Source organism: Drosophila teissieri, chromosome 2L (assembly GCF_016746235.2).
Source record: "Drosophila teissieri strain GT53w chromosome 2L, Prin_Dtei_1.1, whole genome shotgun sequence".
Lineage (NCBI taxonomy): Eukaryota > Metazoa > Arthropoda > Insecta > Diptera > Drosophilidae > Drosophila > Drosophila teissieri.
In genome coordinates, this window is record NC_053029.1 from 7,283,649 (window position 1) to 7,311,631 (window position 27,983).

The 27,983-nt window shown below is 44.0% G+C and overlaps 4 protein-coding genes across 7 annotated transcripts; 2 read left to right on the forward strand and 2 right to left on the reverse strand.

Moving 5' to 3' along the window:
* Positions 1–50: 50 nt before the first annotated feature.
* Positions 51–5,383, forward strand: LOC122611914 (exportin-1). The gene is made up of 7 exons (XM_043785335.1): positions 51–179; positions 524–2,298; positions 2,437–2,807; positions 2,893–3,372; positions 3,479–3,811; positions 3,870–4,235; positions 4,350–5,383. The coding sequence occupies exons 2-7, from the start codon at positions 807–809 to the stop codon at positions 4,497–4,499; spliced, it is 3,192 nt and encodes a 1,063-aa protein (XP_043641270.1). The 5' UTR covers positions 51–179; positions 524–806; the 3' UTR covers positions 4,500–5,383.
* Positions 5,384–5,501: 118 nt separating this feature from the next.
* Positions 5,502–8,209, reverse strand: LOC122611915 (alpha-N-acetylglucosaminidase). The gene is made up of 2 exons (XM_043785336.1): positions 7,902–8,209; positions 5,502–7,751 (listed from the first exon to the last, which is right to left on the reverse strand). Exons 1-2 carry the CDS (start codon positions 8,187–8,189, stop codon positions 5,673–5,675), a joined length of 2,367 nt encoding a protein of 788 aa, XP_043641271.1. The 5' UTR covers positions 8,190–8,209; the 3' UTR covers positions 5,502–5,672.
* Positions 8,210–8,840: 631 nt separating this feature from the next.
* LOC122617607 lies at positions 8,841–11,929 on the reverse strand. 2 transcript variants are annotated; one of them, XM_043793534.1, is made up of 2 exons: positions 11,622–11,929; positions 8,841–11,568 (listed from the first exon to the last, which is right to left on the reverse strand). In XM_043793534.1, the coding sequence occupies exons 1-2, from the start codon at positions 11,660–11,662 to the stop codon at positions 10,215–10,217; spliced, it is 1,395 nt and encodes a 464-aa protein (XP_043649469.1). In that variant the 5' UTR covers positions 11,663–11,929; the 3' UTR covers positions 8,841–10,214. The 2 variants fall into 2 exon arrangements, with proteins under 2 accessions (XP_043649469.1, XP_043649477.1); XM_043793542.1 differs by having other exon boundaries at positions 8,841–11,549; positions 11,622–11,928.
* Positions 11,930–12,523: 594 nt separating this feature from the next.
* LOC122620892 (A-kinase anchor protein 200) lies at positions 12,524–27,977 on the forward strand. 3 transcript variants are annotated; one of them, XM_043798568.1, is made up of 6 exons: positions 12,524–12,680; positions 23,867–24,086; positions 24,152–24,547; positions 24,607–25,059; positions 25,312–26,520; positions 27,298–27,977. In XM_043798568.1, the coding sequence occupies exons 2-6, from the start codon at positions 23,904–23,906 to the stop codon at positions 27,382–27,384; spliced, it is 2,328 nt and encodes a 775-aa protein (XP_043654503.1). In that variant the 5' UTR covers positions 12,524–12,680; positions 23,867–23,903; the 3' UTR covers positions 27,385–27,977. The 3 variants fall into 3 exon arrangements, with proteins under 3 accessions (XP_043654503.1, XP_043654520.1, XP_043654512.1); XM_043798577.1 differs by lacking the exon at positions 12,524–12,680 and adding an exon at positions 16,820–17,006; XM_043798585.1 differs by lacking the exon at positions 25,312–26,520 and having other exon boundaries at positions 12,525–12,680.
* Positions 27,978–27,983: the final 6 nt, after the last annotated feature.

Here is a 27,983-nt window from a genome sequence, read left to right on the forward strand (position 1 = left end):
ATATCACCGCTATCGATCGCTTTGGGTGCATGTCTGCACACCAGGGCTGCGGACATATGTTTTCACCAAACCAACGACTCAGTACAGCACAATACGGGCACACTGTTCACACAAATTGCATTTCGCATTGTCCGTCGTCGTCGTTTTCACACGCTGCTCTTTTCTGGAATCGGAAAAAGGTAAGCTGCATAAGTGAATTGCATGTTTATGATTGTTAATTACGCACCGCGTCCTCGCTGGCGCGTTTGAAAAGCTTCAAAAATTGCGAAATGCCGCCGCAGTTGCTCGTCGCATTTGCGGCGGCGATGCGTTCGCCTGTGCCAGTATGTGCGTGTGTGTGTGGTGTGCCGAGCGCTTGTATGTGTGCGAGTGCGAAAAAGTGTAAGCGCGCGCAGGCAGTAAGCGTGTGCTTGTAGTTGTGTGTTCCAAAAAAATGAAATAAGAAAACAAAAAAGAAATATGGTTGCCTGCCGACAGGCGGAAAAGTACGCAATATGTATAACCAACGGTCTTCTATCCACAGCTCCAGGTCCAGTCCCGGCACTAGATCCAGATCTCGATCCAGATCGAGAGTCGCCGCTCCTCACCGTCATCATAGTGCGAAGAAGAAGAAGAAGCAGTAGCAGCAAAAGCCGCCGCACACATCCGATAAATAGAACGCTAGAAACAGAAAAACCAGAAATCCAAAGGGAAAAACGTGAGAACCGAGCTCATCCGGCGGAGGAGGAAGCCAAGAAGCTATCAAAATTAACGCGGACACAGCTGCAGAGCGACGCCGACGCGAACGCCGCTTCTACTACAAAGCGATGGCGACAATGTTGACATCGGACGAGGCGAGCAAGCTGCTCGACTTCTCCCAGAAGCTGGACATCAATCTGCTGGACAAGATCGTCGAGGTTGTGTACACAGCGCAGGGCGAGCAATTGCGCCTCGCCCAGAGCATACTGACCACGTTGAAGGAGCATCCGGAGGCGTGGACGCGAGTGGACAGCATATTGGAGTACTCACAGAACCAGCGGACCAAGTTTTATGCTCTGCAAATCCTCGAGGAGGTCATTAAAACACGCTGGAAGGTCCTTCCGCGCAACCAGTGCGAGGGAATCAAGAAGTATGTGGTCAGTCTGATCATCAAGACCTCGTCGGATCCCAACGTTATGGAGCAGAACAAAGTGTATCTGAACAAGTTAAACATGATTCTGGTCCACATTCTGAAGCGCGAATGGCCACGCAACTGGGAGACATTCATCAGTGACATTGTCGGTGCGTCCAAAACGAACGAGAGCCTGTGCATGAACAACATGGTCATCCTGAAGAACCTTAGTGAAGAGGTGTTCGACTTTTCGCAGGGTCAGATCACGCAGACTAAGGCCAAGCACCTGAAAGACACCATGTGCTCGGAGTTCTCTCAGATCTTTACACTATGCTCCTTCGTGCTGGAGAACTCGATGAATGCCGCCCTAATCCACGTCACACTGGAGACTCTGTTGAGGTTCCTCAACTGGATACCGCTGGGCTACATCTTTGAAACGCAGCAGATTGAAACGCTGATATTCAAATTCCTTAGCGTGCCCATGTTCCGGAATGTGACCCTGAAGTGCCTGTCCGAAATCGCCGGCCTGACTGCGGCAAACTACGACGAAAATTTCGCGACGCTCTTCAAGGACACGATGGTGCAGTTGGAACAAATAGTCGGCCAAAATATGAACATGAACCACGTGTTCAAGCATGGCTCCGACACGGAGCAGGAGCTTGTCCTTAATTTGGCCATGTTCCTGTGCACCTTCCTCAAGGAGCACGGCAAACTGGTGGAGGATGCCAAGTATGTGGACTACCTAAACCAGGCGCTCATGTATCTGGTGATGATTAGCGAGGTGGAGGACGTGGAGGTATTTAAGATCTGCCTTGAGTACTGGAACAGCCTCGTGGAGGATCTATACAATTCAGAGTTCTTCCACCCCACCTTGGAGTCTACGAAGAGGCAACAAGTGTATCCCCGTCGACGCTTCTACGCCCCCATCCTATCTAAAGTGCGATTCATAATGATTTCGCGCATGGCCAAGCCGGAGGAGGTGCTGGTGGTGGAGAACGAAAACGGGGAAGTGGTGCGCGAGTTTATGAAGGACACAAACTCGATCAACCTGTACAAGAACATGCGCGAAACGCTGGTCTTTCTTACCCATTTGGACTCTGCGGACACGGACCGTATCATGACGCTAAAGCTGCTTAATCAGGTGAACGGATCGGAATTCTCCTGGAAGAACCTGAACACGTTGTGCTGGGCCATTGGTTCCATATCCGGTGAGCCATTTTTGGTGTTTCTTTTCCCAGTCTGTACTTGATTATTATAAATCACAAATACACAGTCTGTATTATCATAGGTATCCATAATTTCCTAGTATCAACCGTATTTTACTTTGTGCTTTTCTCACTTTTAAGGTGCTTTTTGTGAAGAGGACGAAAAACGGTTCCTGGTCACCGTCATCAAGGATCTGTTAGGCCTGTGCGAACAGAAGAAGGGCAAGGACAACAAGGCCATTATTGCCTCCAATATCATGTATGTGGTGGGACAGTATCCACGCTTCCTGCGCGCCCACTGGAAGTTCCTCAAGACGGTGGTAAACAAACTCTTCGAATTTATGCACGAAACGCACGATGGTGTCCAGGATATGGCATGCGACACGTTCATCAAGATAGCAATCAAGTGCCGACGCTACTTTGTCACCATCCAGCCGAATGAGGCCTGCACCTTTATTGACGAGATTCTCACAACAATGAGCAGCATCATTTGTGATCTGCAGCCACAGCAGGTAGTGCCTTTCTTGATTACAACATTGGAACATTTGATTTCAGATTGTGATTTGATAAAATACTAATTTTTAAATGTATTTGTAGGTTCACACGTTTTATGAAGCTGTCGGCTACATGATCTCCGCCCAGGTGGATCAGGTACAACAGGATGTGCTTATCGAGAGGTATATGCAACTGCCCAACCAGGTGTGGGATGACATCATATCCCGCGCCTCGAAAAACGTTGACTTCTTGAAAAACATGACCGCTGTCAAGCAGCTGGGCAGCATCCTAAAGACGAATGTGGCTGCCTGCAAAGCCCTGGGGCACGCGTATGTCATTCAACTGGGCCGCATATATCTGGACATGCTGAATGTGTACAAGATAACTTCGGAAAATATTATCCAGGCCATCGAGGTGAATGGCGTCAATGTGAACAATCAGCCCCTGATCAAAACAATGCATGTGGTCAAGAAGGAGACGCTTAACTTGATATCCGAGTGGGTGTCTCGTTCCAACGACAATCAGTTGGTGATGGACAATTTCATACCGCCTTTGCTGGACGCTATACTGCTAGACTACCAGGTAACTTCCGAATGACACAAGGAATACGTACACTTGCTCTCAATTTGATTTCCGTTGGAAACCATTGACTAAGATTCAAAACTAATGTTGTTTTCTTATTTTGTAGCGCTGCAAAGTTCCATCGGCACGGGAGCCAAAGGTTTTAAGTGCGATGGCAATCATTGTGCATAAACTGCGTCAGCATATCACAAATGAAGTACCAAAAATATTTGACGCCGTCTTTGAGTGCACGCTGGACATGATCAACAAGAACTTTGAGGATTTCCCACAGCACCGGCTTAGCTTCTACGAGCTACTGCAGGCGGTCAATGCGCACTGCTTTAAGGCGTTCCTTAATATACCGCCGGCTCAGTTCAAACTGGTCTTCGACTCGGTGGTGTGGGCATTCAAGCACACCATGCGAAATGTGGCCGACATGGGATTGAATATTCTCTTTAAGGTACATTGTTTGTATTTCACTTTTGAATTTTGATTCTAACGTGTCTCTTCAATTGCAGATGCTTCAAAACTTAGATCAGCACCCCGGCGCGGCGCAGAGCTTCTATCAGACGTACTTCACAGATATTCTGATGCAAATATTTTCGGTGGTCACTGACACTTCACACACGGCCGGTCTGCCCAATCATGCCATCATTCTGGCGTACATGTTCTCACTGGTGGAGAACAGGAAGATTACGGTGAACCTGGGTCCGATACCGGATAATATGATATTCATACAGGAGTATGTCGCGTCCCTGCTGAAATCGGCATTTAACCATCTGTCCGATAATCAGATCAAAGTCTTTGTCACTGGCCTTTTCAATTTAGACGAGAATGTGCAAGCATTTAAGGAGCATTTGAGAGATTTTCTCATACAGATTCGCGTGAGTATTAGTCGACTAATTGCCATTAAAGCTGAATGTAAATAGAGCAGCGACAATTGGCAACATCAACTGCTTTAAAATATAATTTATCCGAATATATCATTTCCATTGCAGGAGGCCACCGGCGAGGACGATTCCGATCTGTACTTGGAAGAGCGTGAAGCGGCTCTGGCCGAAGAGCAGTCAAACAAACATCAGATGCAGCGTAATATTCCAGGAATGTTGAATCCGCACGAGTTGCCCGAGGATATGCAGGACGAATAGATGTCGATGTCGATGTCCCTGAGCTAGAATGTTTTAGTTGATGCTTGAGAATGATAAAAGGATGGTGATGTATGAGTGTTTCTCGAGCGAGAAAGTATAAATGTTTGTTTGATTGAATGCATATAAGTACGTTATATATATAAATACACCCACACAAGACCCAACACACGTGCATACACATACACCTATACAAATATAGTTGCGTTAAATGGTGAATGAGTAAATGGTTATTCGTGCGCAATTACATACATTAATATGATTAACATATTTTTGCGCATTGTCCTCGACATACCAGCATATATAAGAAGCCCAGCCAGTTCCCAACTCCCGCCCCTAATCCACATTATATAGTTGTAAAACGTCATACTACACGCAACCGATACGAAAGATGCAAACTTTATTGTACTAATATAAAATAATGTTTGTTTGGAATTTTTTAAATGAGTAATTGTAGAAATATCGAGTATGAATGAATATTTGAGCAAACACAAACACACACCTCTCAGAGAAACCCACACAAACATGAGCAAAGGAAGCAACAATAAGATGAAAAAACCCTAAAGTAAAAATTACATTGTAGTGACTTAAACAGATCAGATGCTGCAGGAGTAACAAAATTATATGCAATCTTTTTGCATAAATTTAGCATTAACCCGACGTTGAAGACGATGGACGCAATAAGGAGATGATCAAGAAAACAGCATCATAACCAGAATAGAGTTCATCATGCAATGTGTGAAAAAAGAGAACTAAAACGCAGATACCCAAAACACAAATACATCAAGAAAAACAAAAATAACCATAGTAATGCGTATTAATGATCATGTTTAAATTTTTACATAATTAGTTTGTACATTAATTTAAATAAAAATCAATTAAAACTACATTGATGTATGATGCAAAGCCACATTTCAGTTTCAATTATAATACCGTGACCCTCTGGGATTTTAGGAAAAGTTCTCATGAAACATACATATCTAACCTCAAAAGTGGTTAAAACATCATTAAATTCGAATACTTTCCTCCAAATCAATTGCGAAAGGTCGTAACTTAAATGCATTTGAGATACTATTGTCAAAAGATTTTTATTTCGAACATTTAAAGTCAATTTTAGAGAAAGTATTATAAAACGTTTAGAGTGGCAGTCGTATTGAACAATATGAAAATTAAAAATTATTTAGGACCCAATTTTCGAGGCACTGGTAATCTGTTGTTATGTAGAAAGTGCGTGTTCTTTGAGTAGTCCTTCCAGGTTTCGAAAATATCCTGGGAAATAAGCCAGGTGTTGCCAACTGGCGTCACAGGATAAACGTCGACTTTGTTACTAAAAGGAAGTTCTATATCCTGCGAGACTTTCAGCTTGAAAGCGGTGCCGTTAAAGGGTCGCCGAGAATGCAGGGCCACTGTCACATCTTCCAGGAAGAGTCTCCACCGTGGCATATAGTAATCGCTCACCAAGCCGGACCACTGTTTGCACGCATAGTCCAGAATCTGACCATCAGGACCCCAGGCGGTGATTTGATTTCTGGCATTGAATTCGAAGTTTCTTTGTTCCCCAGGGCTGGGTGCCGCTTGTTTGGCCTGCTGCAGCCAGTTGCCCAGCAGAAAGTTCCTGCTGCTCGCCAGGATCAGCTCCATATCATCGAACAGCTTCAACAGCTTGGTGCTAAGGAATTCGAAACGCGAAACCTGTCGCTTTCTAAAGGCCGACCTGAGATTGACGTAAAACTGATCTGCGCTGATCTGCAGGAATTGCCTGGTTATGTCCACCAAATCGTGCTCGTACATCTCGTATCTGTCATCCTCCAGCGGAATAATAGCTCTGGAGGAGAGCAACAGGTGCCAGGCATCCAGCACCGCGCTTGCATTGTACCAAGTGAAGGGTTCCTGGTTGAAGGACGGCCTTCGCGTCACCACATACTGTCCCCGCATTTTCTGCAGGCCACGGAAGGAATAGACACTATTCTTCAGCAGCAGCCAAGCCTGCTCCAAACGCTCATCCTTAACGCCATAACGGGTGTGTGAGAAATGTGTGAACCAGCTATCCAGATCCAGGGGTTTGTTACTCCAGCCGCGCTCCAAGGTGAATGAGTACATCACATAGTTCTGGCCAATGCCCTCGGGTGTGATTCCCGTGCCCACCAAACTGCTGTTGGGCAACCGACGCGCCTCTTCGATTCCGGAATTTATCAGTTTCGCTGATCCAAACATTCCAAGTGTGCCGCCGAAATTGTGAAGCATGCACCATATGAAAGGCTGTCCAAAGTATGAGCGCGTTAGCTCATATTGCGGAAACTGCTCGCTCTGGAGATCCAGCACCAGTATGCGACCACGTGGTGCGGCCGTAAGGAAGGCCTCAGCCATGTCCGTCGTCCAAAAGGGATTCTTTACGAACATCCAGCCTTGAAGCAGCCAAATGGCCTGAGGATCAATGCGGCGCATAGACTCATATATCGCCGCAGCCGTAGAACGCATGTATTCCGGCTTGGCCACCGGTGGCTCCAGTTCGTTGAAGGGATCGCAGAAGAAGATGTGATTCGAACCATATGTCGTAATGATCTTTTGCAGAAAAATCGAAGCTATCTTGTTGAAAAGATTCTCCGTGGGTTCCACAAACAAACCGCAGCAATATTGATCAGGGAACTGGTTCCATCGCTGCACTTCCATGAAAGTCGATTCGGGATACAGGTGCTTTAGAGCCCGTGGCACATGACCGGCAAAGGCGGGCAATGCCACACTCATGCCCAGATTCCGCTGGGCAGCGATTATCTCCTGCTGGAGGAGCAATTGATATCGTCGCCACCCCGGGGTCAGTGGTCCCGCCCACCCACGGATGTTGCCCATGCGCTGCCAGGCCTGAAAAGCTGGTCCAGCCAGATGCTCATCGATCTCCTCCAGCCTGAGACCCAACTCCGAGTACACCTCTACCCAAATGGCTTCCTGAACCGGAGCAATAGTCAGACTGATGCCCATCAGGGCCATCCAATCCAGGTGACGGCGCCACTGCTCAAAGCCCCACCACGCAAAGCTGTAGCTCCAAGTGCACACGTTCTGGTGATAGATAAACGGGCTCGCTGACTTGGACTCGATGGTCACATTGGGCAGCTGCAAGTTGGTGGGCAACTCAATGCGCATCTTGAACCAATCCACGTCCTTGTTTAAAACGTATTTGAGGTAGTGATGGAAGGCCTTGCACACGGAAACACCATCCCATCCCATCAACAGAATCCGGCCATCATCCAACATGGTAATCTGCAGGGTGAAGCGGAACTCTTTTATTTCCAAGCTATTCAAAGATTGATTGACTAGTTAAACCCTCTCTTTTTAATATTTTTTTAAGTAAATTGGTATTTTTTCCATTAGTTAAGCAAATATTATTTCCATAGGAGCGATTTTACTTACCTGAAAGCTTCGTAAATCCATATTTTTATTAACTTGCACCTTAAACAATTGAGAAGAACGTTCGCCGATTAATCTGCTGATTACGGCCATGGCGGCGGTTTCCTGGACATCTGTGGTGGTGCTGGGCGCCAAGTGGGCAGCCATCTGGAGTCCCATTTCAACGCCTGAAGCCGCATTGAAGTTCAGTTCCGATCCCTGCCCGAGTTGCAGGCAGAGCACCGCCAGCAAGGCCAAGGCCAGTTTCCAATTAAGCTGCATTTTCCCGTTCGTCCGTCCGCCCACTGCCATGTGTCAATGTCAACGGGGCGCAAGTGACTGACTGACTGACAGCTCCTCCTCTCGCAATTGGAGCTCTCCCGAAGAATGCGGGATCTGAGGAAAGAGCGCTAAGTGAATGCGATGAGTACACAATGAAAGAGAAGAGCAGCAGCAGCTGGCTGGATTCGATCACTTTCTTCTTATCGCCAGATTGAACAATGACGCAGTAGAGTTCTGAAATGCGAGGGATCTGATACACTCACTAAGTGTATTACAACTCTGATAAAAAGTTTGTAGATCATGTTTATCAAACTTATCCTTGATCTCTAATCCCCCAAGAAAGTCTAGCTGTTTAAGCTAATATGCAGTTTTAGAATAATATGCAGTTTTAGAATAACAATAAATATTAACTTTAAATAAATAAATAAAAAAACAAAATAAGTAAATAAATTATTTTTTATCAGCAACCAATAACGTCAAATCTCGGGAACTATTCAATATAAAAAAGAGTATTAAAATGGCTATCTTCATCGAAATCCTTATTGTGATCTTTGTTAAAAGATATGGTGAAATAAACGCCAAATCAACATGCAATATTTTGTCCAATTGAAAAACATGTATTTGACAGGGTCATTGAGCTTTATTGCACATATTTCGTCTTAGACACTAACAATAATTTAGTTTATGCCGCCGACTAAGCAGCGATCTTAAGTATGTAAATGAATGCAGCTGCAAGAACATCAATTTGAATGCTTCTTGTGGCAATCAGTGTATATAACTCCTAACAAATTGAATAACAATTCAGCGATATATATGTAAAAAATTATAAACTCACAGCGGACAATGCAACGCGATGCTTTCTACCATTGTTTTTTCTTTTTTGGCAACAAAATACAATTTCAAAGCCTTGGCCAACAACAAACGTACGTGTACGTCGGTGATGTATTTTTTGGTGCTTATGAGCTACTCTTAAGTATCTACCATTTACAATTTTAATGTTAAAAGCCTTTCGTGTTGCTCACTATTTTATATGCACAAAATCAAAAATGACTAGCTCTAAACAGCCGCTGGCAATTGCATAAATCAACTAATCACTAGATAATGCTATGTTATTATCCTTAAATACAAGTTATGTACGTATGCAATTCATGTCTATGTGTTCTTGGCTGTGTGAGTTTACTGTACTGACTACAAAAACAACCTGGTTATAATATTGTTACTCGTTTGCGTTCTAGCTTGGCGCAGGTGGAAGCAAACAAATCTTTGGACAAATCACTCTTCAAATTTCACTTTACCACAAACTCGTGCAGTAAATTCGTTGTGCAACACGTTCTTATCAACCTCCATATCTTTCTTTTTATCATACTCTCTTGAAAATCCCTTGAAAATAGTAGAAAAGTTATTTAGCTTCTTGTTAAGTGTGCCTTTCAAAATCAGAAGTACCAGCTTCACGAAAATTTCTGTGCAACAAAGTTTAAAACGTTATGAAGCTAATTAAACATTTGGAAATTCTAAAATATTTTATGCTGTATCAACCAATCACTTCAATAAAATCCTGTTTGATCCCATGTGTGGTTAATTTTAGTAGTATATCTTCCTACTTTTAAACAAGCTATCATCCAGTTGATCTGCTCAACCTTCTAGTTGCACAGTATGTGTTTTAGTTCGATTCATGTTTGGAATTTCTATCTTCATAAGTGGTCAATGTTATTAAATTTAAATCGAACATTTTACGATTGTGCCCTAACAAATCGTGTGGCCATTGTTCTTTGACGTTTGTACTCTTTTCGATCCGGCTGCTTATCCTTTCTTAGTGATCTGGAGTCCTCTTTACTTCTGAATTTAGACACTTCCTGACTGTCCCGACCGACAGGATTCTGATTTTGCTTTTAAGAGCTCCTTACATCTTAATTGTATTCAGATTTGGCACAAATAAATGTGGGGTTAGATCCTTAGCTTATATGGTCTATTTGGCCAGCGATCTGGTGTCATTATGCTTTCTGTAAATTCGTTGTGCACTCGGTCTCCACCAATCCTATTCCAGCTGCCTCCATTTCACTCACTTATGGAGTAGGCCTTTCGTATGCACTTGCTGTGCCTGGTGATTCTCAGCTCCTCGGCATCGTGCGACGAATGCTGGCGATGCGTCACTGTTTCTGGCAGCTCAGTTGACGACTTGTTCAACGCGTATGTGCGGATAAAGTCGATGGTTGAGTAGCCTTGGGTCCCGGAGCATTCTGTTACCTTCTTCGCTTGAGTATCTCCCGCATCAGCAGAGATGCTGTTTAGGCTTTGGGTCTGCATGGGTGGTGGTGGAACGTCCAACGTAGTACCTGCCTCAGGAGTCACTGGGGCAGTGACAGGTGCTGGGGTGGAAATCAGTGATAAGCCGCTGCCAAATCCATTTATCGCCTTTGGTGAACCCGCCGGCCCCACGGGACTTCGCGGCTGATCAAGATCAAGCACAATATAGTTTACTCCGCAGCTACCCGCCAAACTGGTGGGCGTGGCCGGCTCCTGAGTGGAAATGGGTTCTCTCGGCAGCAGTGGCAGCTCCAAGCGGTTTACGTTCTCATAGCAGCGCTCATTGCTTAGATCGAAGATCAGAGCTTCCACATTGGCGTACATGTGCACAGCATCGTTGGGACTCAGAAGTGGAGCTGGTGCTGGGGCAGATTCCAGGGGAGGCAAGTCCATTGTGCGCCTTCGTGTTGTCAATCTATTGCCGGGCGGGGTGGACAGCAAATCCGTAGCGGTGCCTTCGTGACAGCAGTCCTGCAAAGCCCGCAATGGCTGATCCAAATAGGCACTGGGTATTAGGACTGGTGATTGCAAATTGGGCGGAGAGTCTTCGACTTGCGAGTCATTGGCCTGCAGCGGATACGAAGCACTGGTGCTCGAGGGCTCACTGTGGAAGTTGCCCAGCTGGCGGCTCATTAAGGGAGCCGGCTCTAAGTAGTTATTGCCCTCAGTTCTGCCCATATTCACGGACACCGAATGAGCGGAATTAACTCTTTCTCGTTCGCCCTGCACAAATGCATCTGTATTCACCGCGTTGATGTAGCGCTGGAACATCGGATACAGCTGCTCGGCATTGTGGACTCGAAAGGTGTAGATCCCTGGTCCAGACATGCACCTGCGTCCTGCCTCGAAGGAGAAGAGATCGTTATTCAGGCCGTATCGTCGAAGGTGTTGCAGTGCCCAGACAATGGGCTCACAGCCAGGCGTCTGGAATATCAGTTCCCGGGGCGTTAGCTCCAGGTAGCCACTCCGGATGATGGGAGTACCCGGAGTGGGTTGCAGGTGAGCCACTCGCACTCGAAACACATTCTCATGACCGCGCAGCTCGTTTAACTTGCTGCTGCTGGTGATGCAGCCCATGGTGTTGCACTGAAAGATGGAATATCGGCTATTGAATGATATACCACTACAAGAAGGTTCAGTGAATATCAAAATGCACACCTGGACAGGCAGATCCGCCTGGCTGTTATCGCAGCGGGCATGGAAGAAATTGCAGGCCGATAAGAGCACCACCCACCGCCACCTCCAGCTGAAATCAGCTACCCAGTGGAACTGGAGGCTCTGGATTGCAGCGGAATTGTTCTGGCTTTATCTGGGTAAATCCTTCTGCTCTGGTTAACTCCTGCTTGTAGGAACTGCTGGCTGTTTGTTGTTATTTGGCCACGGAAATTCCGTTCGTGTGGTATAAAATTTCTTCTGCGACTTTTCCCCTCGCCCAACAACGCGCAATTGTGAGCAACGAGCATGCCAACTTAATTTTCCAAAAAAGACTTGCAAGGAACTGTTTAAAATAAATCAACGGTGTCTACAATTACTACTACTTGTATTAATATTATCATTTACAGAACATAAGAATAAATTGGAATAAATCCATTACAATATTATAAATTACATTTTTTTAATTTTTCTTCTTTCTTTCAAATTAAAGAAACACAATTAATTCTGCAATTGTAGCTACAAGATGTATGCTTAATAAGTGTAATTAATTAGTTAAAAGAACTCTCATAATAGACTAAATCTATAAGATTGATTACTGGTATGTATTTTTGCAGCAAGGTATTACGATTATTGTTTGAATCATTATAATTGTAAATATTTCTGTAAGTGGCAAATAATAAAACGAGTACAGATGTCGTGTCTCAAAAAATTTGAGAAATAAACCGATTTAAAATTTTAATAAAATGTGTACCCTTAAATATACAATAAAATTCATTAACCATGTCAATCACACAGGTCAATCACTCGGCGGGAAATCAACCTCGTGGACAGCACCATTGCTAGTCCCGAGGCACTAACGCGTTTTAACAACAAAAACACCCTAACGCCACGAAAATACCAGACCAGAGCGGACATTTTTTATTTGTGGAGCGCGCAACAAGAACGAGAAAAGAAACCGAAACGGAAAGCAGGCAAAAAGAGCTGCTGCCAGTGTAGAATCGCAAAGCAAAGAAAGAAGCAAGTGCGTGTGTTTTTAAACCGAAACCGAGAGAATCGAGCCAGGTAAATTGCACTTTAAGTCATAAGATCAAAAAAAAAGGCGTTTATTTAAAAAAAAATGAAAAAGAAACCAAAGCCAAGCAGGCAGACGGCTTGCGTGTGTGTGTGTGCGTGAGTGGTGCTACTTTTGAAATTCTGTATACCCGCTCTAAATTTCGCGTTTGTTTCGAAGGAATTGTGATTAAAAAGGAGACAAAGAGTTTTCGAAGAAAAGTTACTAACTGGTTTAATGAAATGCTAACTGTATTTGAGGCACAAGTGTTCGTAAAAGAGACGCCCGCCGACGCACACACACACAGGCAGGAAAAAGGACGCCATGGAAGGCGGCTTAGTATGCGTGAACGGTGAAGAATGGGAGAAGCAAAGAGTAAAAGAGATCTTTAAATGGAGTTTTATGCATTTGAGAAGAACTTTCTTTGTCATTAACCCCGCCCCCGCATATACATCTTTTCGAATTTCGCCACTTTGGAGTAGTTGCCTTTTTACAAAATTTTTGGGTGTGCCGCCTTCAATGCGTCGGCGTTGCCACCACGTCGGCGTCCGCAGCAGAGGCGCAGGCAGCGACGGCGGCAGAGGCGAACACCATGCCGGTGTGGCTTTGTATTTGTATCCGTTTTGCTCTCTCACTCTGTCTCTCCGGCTCAATCGCACTCCCTCTCTCTCCTTTTTGTGCCTCGCCTTCCTTCGCCTTGCCCGCTCTTCGCTCTGGTCCTTTGTGCCATCGCTTCGCCTTGACTTCTGGTTCATTGTCGTTGTCTCCTCTTTGTTTGCATTGTACGCCTGATTACACTTGCCAACATGTTTCGCCTTCTCGGGCAAGCATCCTTGTGCAAGGTGCATGCACATAGCGAGTGCCCACTGTGGGCATTTGATCTTTGTATGTGTTCCGTTCTGCCTGTCTTTCCCTTTTGCGTCTCAGTTTACTCAGATTATCGATACGAGGATCGTCTTTTTGTTTTTTCTACACTTTTGTTGCGAAAAACTGCGTCGCACTTTCTGCAGCGTCGGTTTGTCAGTTCGTCCGTCCGTCAGTCCGTCACTCACTCAGTCGTTCAATCGCTCAATCGCAGACGGGCAGACAGCCACCGCCCTAGCTGGCGTCGCCTACATGCCTTTGTGTGTGTGTATGTGCTTGCGTGCCTGGCGTAGTGTGCCGGTGTGCGTGCCACGCTGCATGTGTGAGTCCTTTACGAATGGAGTGGGTGGGCAGAGGCCGAGGAGGAAGAAGCAGAAACGCAATCATAAGATTTTCGATTGTCAACTGCAATTTATATTGCAGCGGAGGGAATTTTATGAACTACTTGCAACGCGGAATGCTAATACCTGTAACGCTTATATGTTAGTCGCCTGTTTGTAAATGACCATACAAAAATATGCATGCAAATATGATACTTTAATTTCAGAAGACTAAAAATGTTACATTTTTGTCTTTACTAATTTTAAGCTCCTAAGTTTGTAAGCGCATTTAAGAGCAAATCCTCAGTACTGGTAAACTCAAATCGAATATTTTGAATTTAATTCACTTCTTTTGTTCTAATCTGATCTGACCCAATATTCTGTTAATTATATTTGTCAATGACCCAGAACTGTGAAAATTTTGAAAATAGTTGTAATTCGATTTGCGTCATGAAGTGGAATGGAATATGCATTCTGAATTTCCCCCACTCCCGAAATTAAAGCAAATTAAATTATTGCGCTGTGATTTCAGGTAGCGGTCGGCAACCGGCCACCGAATGTATCTTTGAAATTGGTTTATTGCCAAGAAGGAAGGGGCGCTCCATAGAATTTGTGGCGGGTTTCCCTTGAAGTCGGGTCGAATTTCGTGTACATATTTGCAAGTCGTTCACTGAGGACGAGTATAATGCTTTTTGCTCTCGCCTTTATTGGCGAATTTGTCAACGTTTGCTCAAACTCGAGTAAATATTGCATTGCGATACGGAGGGGGGAGGAACTGGGGACAAACATGCCGTTTCGTCAAGTGCGATTTGCGGTTAACCAGCAGAGCTCGATCGCACAATTGGCCTTAAAGCTGTCGATTAGTGTCTTTAGCTACGAATTATTAGGAAATAAACATTAGGAAACAAACGCAATTCCAATACAACCTTATGAGCGTAAAACGTAGCTTGATATTCTAAGAAGTAATAGCAGCTTTAGGGAGGTTCGCATATGGTTATGGATTTTGTTGGGGCAGTAAAGGTGGCAAGGCATGTATGAAACATATTTTCGGATTTGTAGGACATTTAAATGTAATGTTTATAACTTGAATGATTCTAGGAAGGAGGGCTTATGTTTGTTAACATCGTAATTATATATCAATAGCGATTTAGCTACTTCCTGGAATGACTGACATTGTGACTTTGGAAGTAACCCATCCGATCTAATGATTCGCAGAACGGAGACACAGGTCTGCCCAGCGTATTTGTGCTAAACATATGAAGCTCAAAGTCCGAATCTCAATTGGGGAGCATGGGTTGCGTATATGGGTGTGTGTGTGTAAGCCCAAGTGTTGAGAGGTCCCTTGTCACCGCTGCCATACATCCGTATCTATATTGTGGGCACAGAAGGCGAGCGAATTTCTCATTTCATATGCAAACATCTGTGTGAAAGATGTTCGAAGGCTGCCGCTGTGCTGTGCTGAGTGGAAAACGTTTGCAGATTGAGCTGATTTTCATTTCGCGTTTTCTTCTCGAATAACTAGAGGGATATATGTATGGTATGTAGCCCTCGGTTCGACCACTTGAGGCCACTAATTCCACAGGAATTCGGTATGGTTTCAGGCACACTATCATAATTGCTGGGGTGCACATTATTTGTGGTGTTTGCTGTTGTTGGTTTTGGGAGGCATTTGGCGTGCCGAATGGGCATTGTATTAATGCCAAATCAACAGAAATGTGGAAAATAGAAAAATATGTGTAGTCCGCACTAAAAATCAATCGCAGTAGGCCCCAGAAATCAAAATAAATAAACAAATAGCGTCCGAGGCGAAGATAAGCGGCCCTGGTCGGATTTAATGCGATCCGGTCTCCATCATATCCCCCACTCCCCCGATCATGAATTTTATTCGAATTCAAGCTTTTGGTGGCATTCGATTTCGTTGTTGCGGTTTTCTGATTTACTTATTTCGCGCTCCTTATCAAAGCCGCTATTTGTTCTCAGTCCGCGAAGGTACAGTAATACAGTAATCGAAACAATAAACATGTAGTATCAATTGTTTCACAAATAACCAACTGTTTCCATTATAATATCTGATAATATATCTGATCTCTATGTGTGGCAGTTTGTCTGAATTTACTTGGTAATACTGGTATAGATTGTAGTCAAAGCTGTGCTTCTAAAGTTAATGTATGTTTGATTATTTAATGTATAATTTCTCTGTCCGAAACAGATTGGATTGAATCCATTAGATTTGATCGTAGTTCTATGGAAACCACTTTCAACAGAAGTCACTTCCATTAACCCCGCGACCACAGCAGAGATTTATCTTAAATTGGAGTGGAGTACCCCCACGAAATGCAATCCCAATCCACGATACACAATTACTTTCCCATTCGAGAGCGATAATTAAATAACAATACAAGAGTCCCGTTGACTGTTACACCACATATTTTGGTATTTCGGTGATTCTTCACGCCTTCTCTTTCTCTTCATTTTGTCTCTCTGTGTGTGTGCGAGTGCGAGGCTCCCCCTTGCATATTGTTTATTCCCGCTGCCTGCGCTTGCCTCTGTTTTTGTTGCTTTTGCTGTTGCATGTGGGGTCATTGTGTGAATGGCAGCAAAATAAAGCAATAAAGCATACGCATCGACGCCGCCAAGGCTCATTAGTTTGTTATTGACTAAGGAGTGAGAAGAGGAAGAAGAATCAGATGGAACATTGGTAGTGGGTTATGGAGGGAGGGGTGGTGAAAGGGAGAGGTGGAGTTGGGGGGCACCAGGAGCACGCCTTTATCTTTATCGGCAGCTGACGGTCAGTAAGTGTGTATGTGTGTGAGTATGCCCGCATTTCTTTGCTTCTATTTTTTTTTCCGACTCCTCTGCTTCCGGCTGACGTCGCTGCCTCTGCCGCCGCTGACGTCGCAGTCTCTGCCGGCTGCAAGAGAAGTTTCTGCCATTGATCGCAACTCACTCTCTCAGTCATCGTTTTTCGCTCGACTTTAACGGTTCTCGTGGGAATTCAACTCCAGCCTGCACACACAAATAAAACAAGCTAAACGACGCGGAGTGCCAAACGACTAAACTATTACTCTCACTAGTTAATTGCACAGTTACCACAGTTATTTTCACCCAGTTAAGAGAGAGAGAAAGAGACCACCCGCGCGGTTGGCAAAAATAGTAAGTACCGGAAATCGAAGAATGAGACAGCAAACGCAGCACCAAAGGGGTCTAATGAATTATGTATAAAATCAAAGAGGATCCGTTTACAACAGACACACTTCGAGTGCCCACTGTGAATTTCTAATCAGAAAAGCTGTGTACGGCTGCTGCTCTTTGCGGAAAATGAATGCTAATTGGCCACGCTAGCTAACTTGTTGTTGTTACCACTTTTTAATACACAACTTACAACTGTCGCACGCCTCTCGGAGTTTTAATTAACCGCAACGGTAGAGAAAGAGAGGGAGAGAGTGAGAACAGGAGACCGAGAGAATCAGCAAAGAGAGTTGGAGCAGCAGGAAAAGAGAAGAAAAGCGAACCGGTTTAGTGGGCGCTCTGGTTCTTTTTTCGTTGCTGCTTTCCTCCGATTCACTTTGTCTTCGTTTTTATCCTTTTTCCACTGAGCCATGAAAACGAAGAAGGAGAAGCTGAAGAAGAAGAGGTGACTCTGCGTGGGCAGGCGACAAATTTATTGGCACTTATTCGCTTATTCCCGCTTTTCCGCCCTTTCTTGTCTATAAAGAAAAAAAGGAAGCCCCCAAGCTTTGAATATTCAAATATTTATTGTAATTATTTTCAACAACGGCCCACAGCGTAGTTGATTTAAGTGCGCGCTCATTTGATACCCTGTAATGTGTGAGTGGGGAGGGTATATTAGCTGACGGAAAGGTGTAATAGACTGATGTTAAATGTGCATACATCCATCCAGAATAGTCTCCAGTAAGAATTTAATAGTTAGTTAATTTTATCTATACTATACAAATGGTTCTTAATCAGAAAGTTTTTAAAAAGTTATCAAAATTAGATAACTACTCCAGACGGAATGAGAAAGTTAAACAAATGGACTTTATCTCTTCATATCAGCATTAACTATATTAAAGCATTGCCATGGTTTTTTAAGTCTTAACACAAGTTGATATCTTCCAACGGAATTAGAAAGTACAAAAAGAACTGTGCACCCATCTTCCATTAGAACAACCGTATCTCATGCCCTGAAGTGTAATTTTCTTCGCTACAAAAACTAGGGTTCTTCCATCATTGCTACTTGTCTTCCAGATTACACATTGTTGAAATATTTTCAAGTACCATACACACATACGGCCCCACGGCAACATATTTCTTAGGCCATTTCGGGTTTTGCGCCTTGCAAAAAGAAGTTGGCATACGCTTCTAGCCATCATACATACATACGTAAATACATATATGTTAATAGTGAAGGAACGTTCGTACAAAGACATATCGGACGTTCTCAACGAGCTCATAAAATTTTACGGTTCTTGCTGATGATTTTATGCGTTTTGGGTCTCATTATATTTCGTACATATGTGTGTGATGCCGATTGTTCAGCGGTTTTGATAGGTTTTGAATGGCAGGCCAAGAGGAAGAAGATATTTTCAAGTGCGTCTAATTTAACGATTGATGCCCCATTCCCCGACAATATGCCCCATTCTTTCTTCTTTCCATTCTATGCATGTTTGCTTGTGTGTGGCAAAGTACGAGAATATCTTGAAGATATGATAAAAACCGGCTAGATAAGCCGGTCGTATCTGTATCTGCTGTCATGTTGTGAAAAACTTGACTGGAGCACGTCTCCACAATGTGTACACTCTGCAAGTCCGTATTTCGTGGGGCAGGTAATGTTTGCCAAGATCACCGAGACTGGCCAAACATGCCTAAATTCGGGTGAAATGTTTCGCTTAAACATGGGTGGTACATATATTAATCACGTAGCACCCGATCTTAGTGAATCCCCCGCATTTAGTGAATCACTTGCTGATATGGTTTTCCTTTGTTTTCCTACGAACACTGGCTGCATTTATCAATTGAAGAGCCGTGTTCCTGCACACTAAACTCCCCCCACTTCCCAATCGCAACCGAAACACGACTTCCTCTGGTGTTATCGTCATTATTAATACAGATATAGAAGAATAGGTTTCTGGGTACCGTTAACAATGATTCTATATTTTATTTTTGGCCATGTGAATGTATCCATATCAAATGTGATTGTAAAGACACACGAAACTGAAAAGGGGAGGGAGGTTGTCCGTTGTCCGCTGTCCGTACAGAACATTCCGAATTGACCGGAAATGATAATTGAAAAAAATATTTTCTCTTTTCTTTGGGTCTTGTCAACTTGTGCGTGTGATATGTGTGTATGGGAGTGTGTGTACTTGCTACTAATTATGGAATGCATTCATTTTACGTATCGTATCATTTTCATTATGCCACAACTCCAGTACAGCACTCTCGCCCAGCAACAACAATTGTATCCGGTGGTTACTTGAGACACTCGGCCTGTTGTCAATGTTTTGATATAGTGGCCTGGCCCATTGCTCTTCTCGGTTTCGTTATTGCCTTCTGGTTCTTGCATATTTTTGGCTTAGTGGTTTGGCTTAAACCGTTGACAAGGCCCAATTCGGGCTAAAAAGCACGAGAACTCTTTGTGGTGTTGGACATGGGGTATTTGCATGCAAACTTATTTTCCAGTCGGAACAGTTAAATATTTAAATTTATCTGTAGCATCTGCGATTATTGAAATTGATTTAGTATGAGTTTTGCGTCTATTTATAAGATTTTGATAAGCAAAAATAGCACTGGGATTTTACTGATCAATGTGATAGTAATAAAATCCACTGCGTCTAGACTAAAAGTTTTTTTATTTTAATTTTTTTTTTTTTTATGTATTTATTCTACCCTTTGTTTTAAATGCTAAGCAATTATATATTTTTGGTTAAAAATGTCTTTAAATTTGTTTCTTATTATAGGAAGAATACATTCCTTTCGCACGCTTTTTGGGAATCATAATCTTAATCTTTTTTTAGCTTGCCAATAAGATTGCATCCGCATTGTGGGTGTGCGTGTGTGTGAGTGTGCATACTTTTTGCGTGGGGGGCCACAACAAGAATGTTTCTTGATGACAATTAAAGTGGACTGCGACGGCACAGTCAGTACAGTATATGCGCTCAATAAAGCGAAATGCATCGCCTGATTGCGGCTTAGGCGTGGCTTATCAGCGGCAGCGAAGGCAACAATGCAACGAAAGTGCACTCTGCTTTCTTCTGCTGCTCCTTCCGCGCCGTCTTATTGTTCTCCCACTCGAAACTTGGGTCTACTTGAGCCTGATTGAGGGAAACTTTCCACTCAATTGAGAGGAGGATGGCTGGACGGACTGACGTATGGACAGACGGTTGGGTGGATGGATGGATAGATGGATGGATGGATGTTTGATGTGTGTGAGCGATGCCATTAACGATCTCTCTTGATTAGTTTATAAAAGTTCAATTGCGCTGGTGCGCATGCACTCTGCTCTCAGACATTGTCCCTACCACAAATGGTGAAACTTTTAAATTTTAATTGCACAACAATGTACACATCATGATGCCACACTGCCACTGATCTTGGAGGGAGTGAGTCCAAATGGGTTTATTGGAATGGAGAATGGATGGGAATGGTGGCTCTGCGCCTGCGCTTTAACAAGCCAGGCCAGCATCTCCCAAACGCACACACATTAATTTGTTTGACCGGCCGGCCGGCTAGACATTCAGACGGTCACTCAGCCGGCACATTCCAGCACAATCAATTTAATTTACGTATCAAAACGTCTCATCGCTCCCTCGCCGGCAGGCGAGAATGAGACGGCCAGATGGATTGATAGCGTTGGAAGGAGGCGACTGAGTTGACAGCTTGGCTATTTCTTAGCTATATTCCAAAATCAGCTATCTATCAAATTTTATAAATCTGAAAGATTTGTATATAATTTCCTCTTAACACAACGTCTATTAGCAAAATATATATTGTAAGATGAAATGGTCAATCGCTAGCACCTCTAACAACAAAAACCCGGTTTCAAATCCCACCGCTAGTCAGATTAGTATTATTTTTCAATTCGTAATGTTAGGGAAATAAAGATGCATCGATGGTATGGGAACTGTTTGAATAAGATATAATCCAGTGTATTTTCATTTTCTCAACGTTGTTTACTCATATTATTTAGCCGAGTTTCTTTCGTCAGCACTATTCGCAGAAGAATGCAGGAGCAGCAAAGTGATACACAACAGCTTGGAGTGTCAAAATTGATAGGCGGCTGCGTCCGAAAGGCAGGGGGAATGGGAATGGGAATGAATTGAAGCTCACACTCACGCCTCTTTGTGCTGTTGCTTCTTTTATTTTATTTTCGAACACACTCCATTGTTGATAAATGCGCTTTTATTTATAGACCGCGGCTGCTGTTTTGTGAGCTTGGGAGCTCTGCTCTGCGTTTTCCTTTGTCGTCCATCGGCTCGACAGTTGGAGAGAAGGGGGAAGGGAGCTAAATGAGGGGAGGGCGTGTGAAAGTGGGCGCACATGTCAAAAGCCATGTCTAATTGAATTAAACTAATAAAAACTGAGACACAAAGGCCCCGAAAACTGTCGTTGTTGTCGCCATTAAGTCATTTTCATAGATTACACATTTAGCCGGTCCTCCACCCTTGGAGGCACTTCACTCCATAACTTCAAACTCCCCGCCTCCTGAATCAATTTGGAAAACTAGAGGGTATTAATTTGAATTTTACACATTCAATCGCAGTCTACTTGACGAAATAAGACATTTTGAATTAATTACGATATAAAGAAACAAAATTTGTTATAAGATGTTTTACAATAGTTTCAGAATGCTTAAGTTTGAGTTTTCCACTCAAAGGAAGTATTTTCGGGGTGATCTGGCAACGCTATGCATGTGTGTCCTAATGCATCGAATAAACGTTGGACCGCACTCAATTATTTTCACACGCCCCACCGCAGGGGGTTGTGGGCAGAGACGAGGATGGGGATGGGGATGTGGATGGGGACGTTGACGATAAAGTGGAAGAGAAGGAAGAAGAGGGAGAAACAACAGTTGTTGCTAAGTTGGCATGGCAACGTGCAATGACCAGACCCGTTAACTTTGTTATTATTGTTGTAGTTCCCTGCCGGCAAATGCCGGCAACCCTCGCACTCTAGAGTCCTTCCTTCCTTACTCACGCTCTCTGCTCTCTCTCTTTCTCTTTTGCTCTCTCGATGTCCTTTTGCTTGATGCGTCATGCGCGCCAGTTTACTTGCGCTTTTATGTTATTACCTTCTATGACCAAATTCAGTGGGCGCGATGGGGGAGTATTTCGGCATATTTCGGCCATTACTCATCCGGTTTGGATAGACATAGGGCAGGAATTAATAGCCTCATTCTTTGCCCATCCATCGGATATGTGGCTCGCTCCGCTATCACTCCGATCGAAATACATAACCGAGGAGCTGCTTCAGTTGGCCCGGTATTGTATGGTATACGTATGGTATTGTGTCGGGTTGTCTCGTATTAATTGCTGTGCTGGGTTCGTTGAACCCATAGAGTCTTGAAACTTGAGGTCTCTTTTGCTTGTTACGTATTTAAATTGATATGATGTATATGTGCCGAGTGCACGATTGTTTGCTTTCGGTGCAAATTTGAAGCTTTTGGTGTTATTTCTAATCGGAATTCCAAACCTTAAGAGGTTTGCTGTTCCAAATATAGTTTCAAGTACGAGGTATTGAAGAGAAGGGGCATGCTCAAGTTATTCTGTTTTTTGTTTTCATTCATTTTTATACCGTAATTGATAAAGACAGTGACATATTGCTCACACCTTTATTTAGTTGACAACGCCTTAGACATCAAAAGTGAGTCAAAGCTCTTCGGCGAAACTCCAATGTCAGAACGTTTTTATTCGCACCTACCAAACGGGAATCATTCAGTTCGTTAATTATATTTTGCTTCCTGCCTCAGCCACGTCTTGACTCACGTCCAACTAACTAGGCAATAATAAATTGACGCTAATGAGTCACTGATGGATTCCCGGAGAATTCTTAATTTGCATATGGCGCCCCACGTGCCGGTCGTGCGTGTGTGTCTGTTAAAAAGTGGAAGTGGAATTGGATGGTGGGGAGAGTATGTGGATGGGTGGGATGTGGGAGGCTGTTGATTCACAGGGTCGAGATAAAGCGGTCGGAACAGCTGCTCTTTTAGCCTTTGTTGTCTGTGTGGGTCGGTGTGATGTGTGTGTGTTTGCCGCCATTTTTTCGCTGCACACACCTTCCCCGTTTTATTTCCCACTTACAACCCCTAAAAATGCAAAAACTTCTTGCTGAGCCACCTCTAACCGCCCAAAAATGTTGGTTCTTTGCTACGGTTTCTGTTTCATTCACTCTGGCAAAAATGTTGTGTGTGTAATTCGATTTTACTTGAACATGACGCATTGCTTGCTAAAAAAAACCCTCCTCCCCTTTTCTCTTTTTCTTTGCTGCGGTGTCTGTTTCGTTGTTTCATATAAACTTCCCAGCAAAATGAAAAACATTCAAGTGTCGATGAATCATTTGAGGCGCTGATATTGTTCACGATTACTGCCGTCTGTTTGGGCCGATACAGTATTTATTGGGTGATTGGAGACGATAGTAGTATACATTTTATTACAATTAAAAAATAATATATTAGAGAACATTCTTTAAAATGTAGGTAACATAGTTAATAAACACATCGCCAATATTATTTCCAAATATTGCTTCAAGAAATCTTTTCAAAGTAAATACACATTATCGCACTTGTTTTCTTCACGGTCTAGCTTATTTGATAAGCCCTAAGTGGTGGATGCAATCGACAATCCTTAATGAGGTCATCGAATTGCATTGAAAGATCTAGAGTGCGTCTCAGTGAAAATGTCAATCGCAAAAAATAGGAGAAACACTATCTAAAAATAAAAAGTGCCGCCGTACTTGTGCCATTTCCGACTCTACAATGTTTCACATTTAAACTAATTACTCACTTCATTTGCTTTCAGTTTACACTAGCGACTAAAGGAGGATCAGCAGGAAAAAATGGGTAAAGCTCAGAGCAAGCGTTCAATCGACATCACCACCGATCCCAAGAAGGTCGGAGAGGGCGATGAGGTCGCCGGCAAGGTGGAGAAAATTGATGTGGATCAGAAGACGGACGCGCCGGCTGTGAACGGAGATGCTGCCACGCCCAAAGAGGGTGGTGATGAAGCGGCGGCGGTAGAGGTAAGCTAATCATATTTACAAAAGTGTACAGCTCATGCCTGATGTCTCATTATTCCCCTTAATAGAAAAAGGAAAGTGAGGAGCATTCTGAGAACGACAAAGATCTGACCACCGAAAAGAATGCCGCAGTCGCTGAGGGTGGCGATGCGGCCGCTGAAACGGCGAAGAGCGAGGAGGGATCGCCCAAGGAGGCTGCTGCTGGTGAGGATATCACTCCGCTGGCAGACGAAAGCATCAAGTCCAAGTCCAAGAAGGACAAGGTCAAAAAGAAGTGGTCCTTCCGAAGCATCTCCTTTGGCAAGAAGGACAAACAGAAACCGGCCAAGTCGGAGGAGGCTACGTCCCCCACCTCTGGCACAACGTCGCCCACGACGGCCGAAGCAGAGGCAGCTCCTTCTGCAGATGCGGCTCCCGCAGAACCATCGGTCGCTACAAATGGCGAGGCTGAAAAGCCAGCTGAGGTGAGTTGACTGTCTAAATAGTGAAAAATTAATTTTTTAACATCTCTGAATATCATCAGACTGCCACTGCCACCAGCGAGCCGGCGTCCAAGGATGAGAAGCCCACCGAGAACGGATCGGCGACCGAACAGGAGAAACAGGCCAACGGAGAAGCCGAAAAGGCGGCGCCAGCCCCTGCCACAGTTGAGGAAGCGGCGAAGCCCAAGCCCGCCGAGGAACCAGCCACAGTCACTGCCACCGAGTCGAACACCACTGCCACCGAAGAAGTACCCGTGAAAGAGAGCCAGCCAGAGCCCGAAGTGGTTACCAATGGACATGGAGCCGGAGAGGCGCTGACCAACGGATCAAGCAACGGACTGGCCGAGTCCCCAGTGACCGAGACAGCACCTGTCGCTGACAACATTCCGAGCAACGTTGATGACGAGCAGCCGCACCAGAATGGCACCAATGGCACCACCACGCCCCCGCCCACTCCTGTGGCCACGGAGATTGAGAAGGGACAGCAAATTGAGGTAAAGAACCACACACGAACAGACAGCACCACACAACACAACAGCAAAAACTACACTGTAAATACAAGTACAACAACAACAAATACAACCGAAATCACAGAGAACACTGCACTAAAAACTATAAGTACAGAAACAGAAAGAACTTGCACAAGCACTGTGACCGAGACCGTTGTAGCAGCCGCAGAGTTAGTTCAGACCCAAACAATCCTAACCAAAAAAACCAACACGATCCTTCCCACCTCCCACACGCAGGCCAGCAGTGAAGTGATTGAAACAGTGACCCCCAGCCAAGCGGAAGAGGAAGTTGTGGCAGCAATCATCAAGGCGGTTAGCAGCGAACTTGAAGCCGAAACGGAGACTGAGACGGAGGCCGAGGGATTCGTGGTTGTTGCTTCTGTGTCCACCGAAGTCGAAGTCCCCGTTTCCATTTCCCCTGTTGAACCCGTGGCTGAGGTTTCCCAAGTGGATACTGAACCGGTGGTTGAAATTCCCGAAGTTGAAGCTCAGACCGTAGTTGAAGTGTCTAAAGCTGAAACTGAATCCGTACCAGAAGTTTCTGAAGTGAAAACTGAACAGGTGGTCGAAGTTGAATCTGAATCCGTTATTGTGGAAACGAGAAGCAGCAGTCCGCCACCTCCATTGCCCAAATCCCCGCCTCCGTCTCGTGTCTCCGCATTTGTGCTGTCCGAGGATGTTATCGAGGAGCAGGTTACCCCTAACGTCCCTGAAGAAAACGAAACAAAGCCCGATGAGATCGAACAGCAGGCTATCAGCATGGTGGCTGAAATCACTGAACAGGCAGCAGAAATTGTCACCGAAAAAGAGAAACAAGAGGAGGAGGCCAAGGTGGATTCTGTACCCGAAACAGTTGAAGAGTCCAGCTCCACGGTTGAAGTGGAGGAATCCAGCTCTACGGTTGAAGTGGAGGAATCCAGCTCCACGGTTGAAGTGGAGGAATCCAGCTCCACGGTTAAAGTTGAGGAAGTTTTAACTGTTCAAAACGTTGAGGTAACGCCTCCCTCTCCTACTGCTGATGAGGTTCAGGAAACTATCGAGGACCAAGCCACACCCGACGAAGGAGAGTCTTTCCCAGTTCCAGCTCCCATTGATCCGGCGGAAGTAAACGATGATGTTGCTTTTGAAGTCCAAAAAGAAACGGTTAGCATCAGCTCCAACGTTGTTGAATCCTCTGCAGTCTCCGACGACGAGGCGGCAATCGAAAATCAGGATGAAATCCTCCCAGAACAGCCATCAGCTGTTGAGGAGACCACCGAACAAGAGACATCAGAACAGCAAGTTATATCCGAGGAGGCGCATAGCGATAACGATAAGGAGAATGAAATCGACCTGGTTGAAAACATCATTAGCGATCTGGATGCCCCGATTACCAAAGCAGGTGGCGATCTGCTGGTAGAGTTGGATGTGAGACCCACGGAACAGGAGGGCGAGAGCAACAACAAGGTGAATAGCAACTGGCAGTGAGTCTTAAAACTGCAACCTCAACTCTTCAAAACACATCGACTTCAACACACCATATTACCATTCTTGCATCTGCCGCTCCATTTGGTGGGCATGGAGTTATGTCCTGGGCGTGCTTCTTCTGCTTTCTCGACTCTGTGTGTGTTTCTCATTCGAATGGCATCAGATATTCTGCTGCTGGTAGCGCGCTTGTTGCCGTAGTTAATACGTAGTTCGTTAGTGTTTGGTACATTGATTGATGTTGATTGAATTGCTCGGGGATTGCATGATTTTTTGGTGATGTAAAGCGAATGAAGTACGTAATACTAAAATGAGGATAGCGACTGCATTGTATTAACCGCAAGAAACCAAGCCCATAAACACAACTTAAAACGCATTCATCCTAATCCTCCACACATGCACACCAAAATACAAATTTAGAAAACAGAAAATTATTCCCAATCCATCTACCGCTCTGTCCTAACCCATTATCTGTTTGGCTGTCGTAACTCTTGGCTCTCACTAAAACCAAAGACCATAAATACACAACTGTACCTAAATGTTGAAAACACACACAAATCGCTTATTATTAAATACATTATTTTGTATACTATTTCGTTTTGTTTTTGCGCCGACGAATGCCTTTGTCATTGTCGCGAACTTTCTTTCCCCTTAATTGTTGTTGTTGTGCTTTCAGTTTTTAATCTTTTTATGCGACACAAAAAAGTAAAAGAGCCTTGACCAGATAAACAATTAATATTTTCCATCGTTCGTTCACAGGTGGATCTCGCCAAGGATCTGAAGGAGAAGAATGCCGCCGCGGCAGACGTTACAACACAGGAACAACTGCCCGTTACATGCGAATAATCCTACTCATAATTATTATATATAATATTACATATTATTAAAAACAAAACAAACGATACAAGCAACAACAAAAGAACGCAACGTAAAACAACAAACAATTACAAGATAAACGAGATAAAAACAAAACAAAAAACAAGTAAAAATACATTTTTAAACATTTACATATTTTAAACAATTTTTGTACGAACTTCATATCCCTAATCCAAGATATACGCAAGCAAAAGTCCGAGTTACACGTGACACCACCATCCACGCCACCACTGCAACCACTGCAATTACACCCCACTCAAACACCCACGCGCAGGCATCAATAGTTTTTTTTATTGGTGCCTCTGAATTCCAGATCGGGTTAAGCCCCCAAAACACATCCATCACCCATCAAGCACACATCCACCACACATGCGCATACATACCATTCTCATATTGATGATCTTGATAGAGAAAGAATCAACAAATCATATACGATGAAAAAGATGAAAGTGAGGAGAATTTTTTGAATAATTTCTACTATACATTTAACTGTAAGTTCGAAGAAATTTGTAAAGAATTTTTGGACGAAATATTGGATAAAATATATATTATAAAATATAAAACCCAAA